The sequence below is a fragment of the Cajanus cajan genome, chromosome 4 (assembly GCF_000230855.2).
Source record: "Cajanus cajan strain Asha chromosome 4, NIPB_CcT2T_4, whole genome shotgun sequence".
NCBI lineage: Eukaryota > Viridiplantae > Streptophyta > Magnoliopsida > Fabales > Fabaceae > Cajanus > Cajanus cajan.
The window spans coordinates 25,754,761-25,765,482 of NC_138520.1; the positions used below are offsets into that span (position 1 = coordinate 25,754,761).

General features: G+C 40.4%; 1 protein-coding gene across 1 annotated transcript; it reads left to right on the forward strand.

The window, feature by feature from the left end:
* The first annotated feature begins 9,672 nt into the window (after positions 1 to 9,672).
* LOC145957260 (uncharacterized) lies at positions 9,673 to 10,509 on the forward strand. Its single transcript, XM_083073482.1, has one exon. It carries the CDS (start codon positions 9,673 to 9,675, stop codon positions 10,507 to 10,509), a length of 837 nt encoding a protein of 278 aa, XP_082929608.1.
* Positions 10,510 to 10,722: the final 213 nt, after the last annotated feature.

The window sequence follows — 10,722 nt, forward strand, 5'->3', positions numbered from 1 at the left end:
GAGATCTCCTAGGTGTATGCGTGATGATGCATTAGATGATAGATATGCATTGATATCTTTCATGTGTTGCTTAATTGCATGATTGTTGTTATGATGAAGTGTGTGGTGTTTGACTTCATGATTGGATGACTTGATAGTTGAGTAGCATAGATATTTATTCTTATGCTTATATGGTTTTTTATTGAACTCTACCTTACCCTTCTGTTTCCATGTGGATGGACTATGATGATCATATTGTGTATAGGAGCAGGCCAGGGTTAGGTTGGAGTTGGTGAGGCTACTGTTGACGAGATCAGGTGTTTTGTCCCAGTGTCAGAGTCAGTTGAAGTGTTGACTTGTTGTGCTTGACCGACACTAGGGTTATATTATTTGGATGACTGTACATATTTAGTGTTGTATTTTGTACATGGAAACATAGTTTTATTATTATATATACATATATCTGTATGTATGAGTTATCCAGTTTTAATATTTCTCTTAGTTCACTAGTAGTAAGTGCGATTCCACTGAGTGTAGGGACCATGGCGGGTTGTTACACTTTTATGATATCAAAGCCAGTTGAGTGTTTTGGATACTTTGTGGGGAGTGATCTTTCTAGATTTTTGTTGTGTCATATCTTTGATATGTGTTAGTTTTGGTGATTTGTGGTGGTATAGTGCCATGGAGATGATGGCCATGGCGATGCAGCAGCAGAGTGCTCACTTTACTCAGATAGAGGTAGGTAGAGCTGCGGTTGAGGCAGCTAGACCGGTGGTCTCTCAGGATGGGAGAGATTTGGCAGAGTTCAGGAGATGTCAGCCTCCTCAGTTTAAGGGAGATTCAGATCCTGATGTTGTAGATTAGTGGTTGTGCAAGATAGAAAAGATCTTTAGTGTTTTGGGATCTTCTGAGGAGAGAAAGTTGGTCTATGCAGTTTACATGCTGGTGGGTGAGGCTGAATACTAGTAGAGAAACACCAGGCAGATGATGGAGAACAGAGGTGTGATGGTTGATTGGGATTCCTTCAGGAGGGTTTTCTTGGAGAAGTACTTCCTAGATAGCGTTAGATACACTAAGGAGATTGAGTTCATGAGACTGTAGCAAGGGAGCATGTCTATGTCAGAGTATGCTCTGAGGTTTGAGCATCTGGCTCGTTTATACTCTCAAGCCATATTTGAGGCTTGGAGATGTAGAAAGTTTGTAGAGGGGCTGAGACATGAGCTGAAGAGGGTTATTGTCTCTATGTCTATTGTGGAGTTTCCTGCCTTAGTTGAGAAGGCAAAGACAGTTGAGAGGTTGAAGAGTAGTGGTGGAGGCAGCAAGGCTACGAGAGTTTAGGATGGATCATCAAGATCCAGGAGGAGAGGCCAGTAGAGGGGACCCTATGATAGGCCTGTTCCCATCCGGGGAATATTTGTTTTTATAAGTGGCAGGCCAGGCCACATTTCTAGAGATTGTCAAATGCCACCGACTCCATCTAGGAGTGCCCCGAGGCCAGCCATGCCTACAGCTGCCGGAAGAGTGTTTGCCTTGTCAGGTACAGAGGTTTCCACTTCATCAGATCTTGTGAAGGGGAATGGGAAGGTAGTATGTGATGATGTTTTATTCCTGTTTGACTCTGGTGCCACACATTCTTTTATTTCTATTGACTGTGTGAGGAGATTGGGTTTGTTTGTGTCTGCATTGCATGTTGATTTGTCTGTATCTACTCCGACTTGAGTTTTCTTGGTGATGTCAAAAATGTGTGTGAGATGCCCGATAGAGGTGTTTGGTAAGAGGTTCCGGGTGAACCTGATTGTTTTGCCCATGGTGGATATAGATATCATCTTGGGGATGGATTGGTTATCTACCCATTGCATCCTCATAGATTTTGCTCGGAGGGTGTTGGTGTTTCCTCAGTTGGAGGATGAGGTGTTGGCGTTAGCTGGTCAAGCTGAGCAGTTGATGAGGGATAGAGCTGAGTGCTTCATGTTGTTTGCTGCCTTGAGTGTTGAGTGGAGAGGACTATCACTGGGATTGAGATTGTTAGTGATTTTCCTAAGGTGTTCCCAGATGAGGTGTCGGGATTGCCACCTATGCGTGATGTTGAGTTTAGCATTGATCTGGTACTAGGTGTAGGACCGGTATCAGTGGCTTTGTATAGGATGACTCTAGCTGAGTTGGTAGAGTTGAAGAAACAGATAGAGGATTTGTTGGAGAAACAAATGGTGAGGCCCAATGCTTCTCCTTGGGGTATCGCGGTACTATTTGTGAAGAAAAAGGATGGTGGGGCCTGTTTTGTGTTGATTATTGACAACTGAATAAGTTGACGATAAAGAATAAGTATCCGCTTCCAAGGATTGATGATTTGATGAATCAGCTGAGGGGAGCTTCAATGTTCTCGAAGATTAATTTGAGATCTAGATATCATCATATCAGAGTGAAGGAGAGTGACATACCGAAGACTACTTTCAGGACTAGGTATGGTCACTATGAGTATGTTGTGATGCCATTTGGTGTCACTAATGCTCCGACAGTGTTCATAAAAATTTGTAGAAAAAGTTGCATGTAATAAGAGAAATTTTAGTAGTGATTAAAGGCCCCTATCTTAAATACATGGATTCTCATCAAAATTCTTATTTTTAAAATATCTTAATTCTTTCCAAAATCAGTCCAAAGGTCATTTTCATTTTAAAATTTGTTTAGTGCCTAAAAATATGCCGTGTTCCCAACACTACAAAAAATTAGTTAATTAGTGATGATTTTTTTTTTCGGCAGTTTTAATAAACCGCTACAAAATGTTATAATTCTAGGGGTTATTTTAACTGCCACAAAATAATTAAATTTTTGGCAATTTTAAACCGCCGCAATGTTTAAATTTTGTCACCACGTATACAACTTAATTAAAATATACTTTTATTCTCATTAAAAGAATTAAAAAATAAAAATAAAAAAGAGTTAAAGAATTTAAAATCAAAATAAAAAATTTTAAATTTTTATTTTTTTACATATAATTTAGATTTATTTAAAAATTTCCAGGTATTCTTCAAGAATGCTATTGAAGACATGGCTGCTTAGAGCTTGCGTTGTGTTGCCATTGCATACAGATCGTATGATTCAGACAAAATTCCATCTAATGAGGATGAATTAGACCGGTGGTCCTTACCAGAACACAAACTTGTCTTGCTAGCTATTGTTGGAATAAAGGTAAAATGCAATATTATTTTTTCACTGTTATAATGTATTAAAGTTGTTGAAATTTGTTTGTGCTATAGGTTGCAACGTGAAAGCGTAAGTGGTGAAAGAAAATGTACTTAAGTATCACATTTAATGAAGATTGCAATTTTTGATGTTGAAAGTATTCTTATAAAAACATTTAGAGGCTGGTAATGGTATTGTTATATCAACTTAATGCTTTGGAGCTTACTTTGTCCTTATGCTTTCAAATCAATCGTCTATAGTGTATTCCTTCCTCTAACTACATTAATCTAAATGTTCAGGATCCTTGTCGCCCTGGAGTCAAGGGTGCTGTGAGAGTATGCACTGAAGCTGGCGTTAAGGTAATATATAATTATATGTTTGATGAATATAGTTTTGATATTGATTAAATAGGTGTCAAGGAGCTCTAGTTCCAGCTACTATCTTGATTTTTTCTCATTTCTTATGCCTCATTCCTCTTGCACATATTTTTTCTTTCCCTTATTTTTAGCATTTCTCTCTATCTATATTTCATTCCAGTTTTTATATGGAGAAAATTATTTCACACTTGCATTAAAGAAACAAACTCTTCATTGTCGCAACCCGAAAATTTCCGATCTTGCGACTAATGGTTTAAACATCCTTTTAAAGATCTCATCAATTAAGGAATGCCCAGACACCAGACTAATCCTTAATCAATGGTTTTGAAAATAGGTTCTATGGAGTCGCCACCAATGTTTTACTCAAAACATTGGAAAAAGAAAAGATTTTTAAAAGATCCAATAATGGCCTTGATAACCAGAATTGGGTTCGGGGGTCAGTTACGTGTAAGGAAGGTATTAAGCACCCTTACAACGCCCTAAATCGGTACCCTATGATGAAGTTAATGCGATAAGAAATAATAAATTAAATATTATATCCCCTTTTATTGATGATTATTTACTTGATTTAAAATTTAAATTAACAATTGACTCAAAAATATCTATATGATTGCTCTTATTATAAACAATATTTATCAAATGTAAGAAATAAAATAGAGAGAAGAAAATTGATTTGAATACCTCTTGAACAAGCTCTATTAATCTTCAAAGATGGAGATTTGGGTGCTTTTTGGCAACCCTTCACACTACAATGCCTCACAAAAATCTCAAGAAATTCAAAAAGAGAGGGGAAGAGAGAAAAAGAGAGAAATTTCGAGCTATAGGAAGTCTGGACGAAATTTTGGAGTCCTGAGAAATGAGCCCCAGCTGTCTATTTATAGACTTCGGAAAGGGGGACCAGAACGGCCCGTTCCAAAATCGGAACGGTCGTTCTGGATTTGGCCGTTGCATGTAAAATTCGTATACTGGAACGGCCCGTTCTGAAATCGGAACGACCCGTTCCAGTAGTGAGAATAACATGTGATTTTTTAGACCGGAACGGCCTTGGAACGGCCCGTTCCAGATTTAGGAACGACACGTTCCGGTTTAGGAACGACCCGTTCCGTTTTAGGAACGACCCGTTCCAGCCCCGTTCCAGTTAACCATTTTAGCCCTTTTTGAAGAGTTTGGAATGGCCTGTTCCAATCTTGGAACGGCCCGTTCCAATTTCAGAACAGCCCGTTCCAAATTAGGGTTTTTGGCCTTTTGGGAGCCTCGGAACGGCCCGTTCTGGACCTCGGAACGGCCCGTTCTGGACCTCGGAACGGCCCGTTCCAATTTTGGAACGGCCCGTTCCCGGCCAATAAAAGTATTTAATTTGTGCTTTTGGGCCCTCTAAAGTCCTGTCTTCTTGTTGGCATGCTTCGGGAGCTCCTTCCCTTCGTAACAGAGGTCTATGTCCTTGTTTGTATGCCCCCGGACGAAATTGGGTGACTACATTCATTCAATGGAAAGTACAGGGACATTGAGAGTTCTGTTGCTGTATTTGAATGCCTTCCCAAGAGAACTTTAGAGTGTTTCAACTCATTGATGACCTCTGTCTCATTGTGATGCAGTTGATGTGGTTGAATTTTTTGGTTTGATGATTGATGAAGGTCTTGTGTCGGATGAAGTAACCATATCAACAACACTGAAGGCAGTGTCAGTGTCTGCTTCAGCAAGCTTCATGAGTTCCCAGTTACTGCATTGTTATGCATTAAAGTCTGGACTTGGAGGAGATGCTGCAGTTGCATTCCTTAAAGACTTGGATTATATGTCATTGACTTCTCTTTCATGGCGGCAAAGTGGAGATAGTGCAAAATCATTCCTTAGAGAAGAATGCATTTATAAGGTAAACAAACATTGTATACATGTGTTATGTTTGATCAAATCATCTTAGTAGTGCCTCACAAGATTTTCTATTGTGAATTGGTTACACACTTTCTTGTATTTCCTTTTTAGCATATAGACCCTTGTTTAAGTGATTTTATGCCATTATGTAGCTTGAAGTTGAGGCTCATTTAATTTGTTGTTTGTTGATAAAATAGGAAAAATCAGAGAGGGATCAATTACGTCAAAAAGGAATGGAAAATGGTGGTACTCAGCTTTCCACAATGTTACTGCCATGGTTGGAGCTGGTGTTCTTGGTCTTCCCTATGCTGTGTCAGAGCTTGGACGGTATATTTCAAACCCAAAATGCATTGAAGCTTCAACTTATTTCCTATAAGATAAAATAATGTTATTTTTAAACGTACTTTAATGCCATTGTGTTATAAGCAAGAAAAATATTGCATACTGCATTCTAAATTCTAAAATATCTTTTATTTTCAAATAATAATATAAACAAATCATACTAGCATAGTGCAATATACAAGAAACTAGGTGTAATGTGTTTCTTAGGAAAGAGAGGTATAACAGCTTAATGTCTTTCACATAATTTAGGAGAATTGCCATAAGGATTAAAGAGGCAGGGTATTGTGTGCAATTTAAATAAATTACATGGAGTATGAGTGTAATTTGTTTTGATATTAAAGAATAAGACCAAAATCAGTTATGTTTACCAATTTTAGTAGGAATTTTTAGCTTTAGTTATCCTTTTATTTGATATAGTTACATGAACTTTAGTTTTTAGTTTTTATAATTAAAAATAATTTATTTTAGTGTACCTTATTTTTATAGTTTCATAAATTTTATAACCTATACAAATAGAAGACAAAGTTAAAAAAGAACAAATATGACATGCATAAAGACTAAATTGAACATTTTTAACTAAAAGTAAAGTTTATGATATCATAGAGGTAAAATTTTTTGATTATATCAAGTTTTTATTAGTAGCAAAGCTCCTCTAAGCTAGCAAATGGAAGCAACATTTGTTAAGTATTTGATGATTTAAGAATCCCAATATCCTCTTCTATAGGGGTCCTGGTGTAACTATACTGATCCTCTCATGGATCATCACCTTGTACACACTATGGCAAAAGGTTCTGAATTTTGTGTTCTTCCTTAACTTGTGTTCAATTTTGCTGAGCAATAAAAGCAATAATGAGTTTTGCCCTTCACAGACTTTAAAACAAAGAAACACAAAATAGATAACTTGGAAAAGTAATTTTAACATACACACAAACATAAAGAATAAAGAATGAACAATTGTGCTAAGATTCTGCAATTGAAAGAGATTAAAGGGAAAGATACTGATCATTTGTGTTTTGCCGTTTCATCATAATTGTATGTCAAAAAACGTGAGAAAAATAAAAAATATGCAATTTTGTGGCAGTTTAAAACCGTCATAAACCGTAAAACAAGTAACATTAAAATGCATTTTGTGGCGGTTTTAAACCGTCACAAAGTGATTGAATTTTCTGAGATCCAAAATCAGCGTTTACAAAATATACGCCGCAAATCACTTTTGGCGACTGTAGATCTGACAGTTATTAATGACGCTGGTAATGCGATTTGTGGCAGTTTTTAACCGCCAAAAATTGCTAAAATAATCGCCATAAATCACACATTTTTTTTTGTAGTGTAGATCTTTCATTAAAGTTATATGTTATGTCTTGTATTGGATCAGGAAAACAATTTGTTTATAACTTTCCAATTATTAAGTTAAATTTGAATCACCGATTTTTTCATGATTGAACATTTACTTGTATAGTGAGAATGAGAATTTGTTTATACCTTCCTAATAATTTTGGTTACGAAAAGTTAAACTTGATTCACTGTTTATTTTTATTGATTAGTCGATAATAATGTATTAATATCGTTAAATATTTATTATATTACATTAAATATTAATATTGTTATCAATGATAATTTGTAAGATCATACACATAAAAATTTGAATAAATAATTAAATTAAATATAGCATAATTTAATTATTATTAATTAAATCTGTATCGGAGGGGTTAGTATCAGTCACGTGGATCGACACGTGATGTCCTATCAGCCACTGATACAGATCTCGGACACAGCTATGGCCGTAATAACACGGATCTCGGACACAGCTATGGCCGTAACAACAAACCTACAAGGCCATCAATGGCTCAGCTAGGGAAGTGTTATTAGTTAACCTTCTTACCGCCCTCTCAGCCTGGAAAATGGTCGAAACCAAGAGGGAACCCCAACCACACACTCTCGACACGGTCGGCGACCGGTAAGACGACCATAATGGGCTCTACCCCTGGACATCTCCTCGGCTCGGTAAAGGGCCGAGAATGAAGGACAACCCAACCCTCTATCTATCGGCTCGGCCAAAGGCCGAGAACGAAGGGCAACCCCAAGCCTTTAGCTATCGGCTCGGCCAGAGGTCGATAGAGCTAGGCAGCAATTAAGACGATGATCATGATTAACAAGGGAAAACGCGTGATTAAGGCATAATCAGCCGATTAACACCGTATTACCTAATTTGGTAAGCGTCAGAAGAGGCCCACTACGTTCAGGGCCCATCATAAATAGTATAAATAGGTCACGTAAAACGAGGTATGTCACTTTTCATTTATTACTCTCGAGAATCGTGCTAGTCTTGACTTGAGCGTCAGAGTGCCTTTTGCAGGTACCTCCCCCACCTGAAGCATCCACTTGAAGCTCTCGTTCGACCTTCCAATTACCAGAAGATTACGAGTGTGCCCTTAGACAGGTACATTTTGGCACCCACCGTGGGGCCGAACTGAGAGACTTAAGAAGACACTGAGCATAGCACTATGGCAAAGACAAGGAAGATAAATACTGAAGATCACCAATCTGAAGAGGAACATCGATTCGATGAGGACCACATCGAGGTGGTTGATGAGACGAACCTATGAGAAATGGTACGAAAGTTAAAAGAGGAGATGACCGCTATGAAACAACAGAGAGAAAAAGATGCGCGGGAAATGACCACCTTAAGGGAGGAGAATGCTGCCTTGAAAAACCAGGACCCCACATGGAAGCCCTCCGAGCCGACCCGAACGCACACATAGGGGTCATTCCAATCGCTCGAATATCACACCTCTCTCCCTCATGCCTCCGCCATCGCCCCAGGCAATCATGCCTCGGCCGCCCAAACTCCAGGCCGACCGACTCACATCATGTCGGCTGGAGCACACCGACACCCGTTCACGCCAAACATCATGCAAACCACCCTCTTCGACCACTGGAAGTCCCTCCCATTGGACAAATATAACGGGACAAATGATCCCGATGAGCATGTTAATATCTTCCTCACTCAACTCACCCTCAGTACGACCGACGACGCTGCTTTGTGCCGGATCTTCCCAACGTCTTTGAAGGGCCGCACGCTAAGTTGGTTTACCCGACTCCCACCTAACTCGGTAGACTCCTTCAGCACCTTGGCGTCTCAGTTCACTATTCAGTTCGCCACAAGCCGACCCCATCAGTTGACCTCCATAGCTTTGGTGAGTATTCGGCAGGAAAAAAAGGAATCTCTTCGGACTTTCATGAGCCGGTTCAACAGAGCGACATTGTAAATCCGGGACCTAAACCCTGCGGTAGCCCTTCACCACCTTACCACGGTGCTGAAGCCAGGACCATTTGCCAATAGCATTTACAAGAAGCCACCATTTGACATGGATGATCTACGACGACGCGCTGACAAATATATGCAAATGGAGGAACTTATAGAGTTCCGCAACTAGGCCAGGGCAGAAGTAACCGCAAAACCCGAAAAGCCGATCGCGAACACTTATTGAAGCTGCCCGAAAGAGCTTGTCCCCCATGAGAAACCCCCCTTGGACCGAGATACCTACATTATACGTCGCTAAACACTAGCCGGTCGACCATATTGGATCAAGCACTTTTCGACTGCCCCACTTCGTCCCGATATATCGATCGCCCCCGTCGACACGATCAACTTGAGCGAGAAAGAGCAGAAAGGTGCCCTTATAGGGAGCGCAATTGATCCAGGGGCCGAAAGGAAGAGGAACCTTCAACTCAGCCCTGACGGGTCATTAACACCATCGCGGGCGGATTTGCAGGAGGTGGATCGACCTCATCAGCGTAACGAAGGCATTTGAGAGCTGTCCGAGCCGTGCATGCAGTGGAAAAGATCCATCATCACCGACTGCCGAGTATAACCTTCACCGAAGCTGATTTCAAGGGCATCGACCCAAAGCAAGACGATCCGATGGTCATTAACATTGAAATCCACAATTGTATTATGCGAAAAACCCTGGTCGACCAAGACAGCTCGGCCGACATCCTCTATTGGAATACGTTCAAACAATTGGGCATTCCAGAAGCCGAGTTGGTTCCATATGATGAGCCTTTGGTCAGATTTTTAGGCGAGCGGGTGAAGACAAAGGGGTATATCAGGCTATCAACCAGGCTTTGTTTTGACGGAGCGGAGTACCGAGACATCTCGATAAAATACGTGGTGGTTCATGCTAGTACGTCATACAACATATTACTTGGAAGGCCATCTTTGAATAGACTCGGCGCAATCGTCTCCACGCCACACTTAGCGATGAAGTTCCCAGCAGAATCAGGCCGGATAATCATTATCCATGCCGACCAAAAAACTGCAAGAGAATGCTACTTTGCTAGTTTGCGGCTACCATGTTTGAAAGACGAAGAACCGGATGAGCCGAGACGAGTTCACTCGGTATCACAACAATCAACTGTAGACCTTGATCCCCGGGTGGACCAGGACGAACAAGTAGAGCCCGTCAAAGACAAGCAGTCGCTTCAAGTAGGAGTAGTTGAGTCCCAAGTTACTTATCTGGGAACTAGTTTGTCCGAACAAGAAAAACTGTTGATCGGGAAAGTGATCTTGGATAACAAAGATCTATTTGCATGGCATCCCTCAGATATGCTAGGCATCAACCCAAATTTCCTTTACCACAAGCTTTCAATTAGCAAGGAGGCGAACCCGATCGCCCAACGGCGGCAAAAAACGGGTGATGAAAGGAAAGCCGCGATCGAAGCCGAAGTCTGCAAGCTCTTGGATGCTCAATTTATCTGAGAGGTGCACTACACCACCTGGTTGGCCAACGTTGTCATGGTCAAAAAACTGAATGGGAAGTGGCGCACGTGCACCGATTCCACCAACTTAAACAAAGCCTGCCCGAAGACGCCTACCCATTGCCGAACATTGACCGACTTGTTGATGGGGCATCCGGTCACAAGTTCATGTCATTTCTTGACGCATACTCCGGATACAACCAAATCCGCATGC

What these genes read in the sequence shown, in the direction of transcription:
- LOC145957260 (XM_083073482.1), top strand. Translation starts at nt 9,673, where the DNA reads ATGGTCATTAACATTGAAATCCACAATTGTATTATGCGAAAAACCCTG.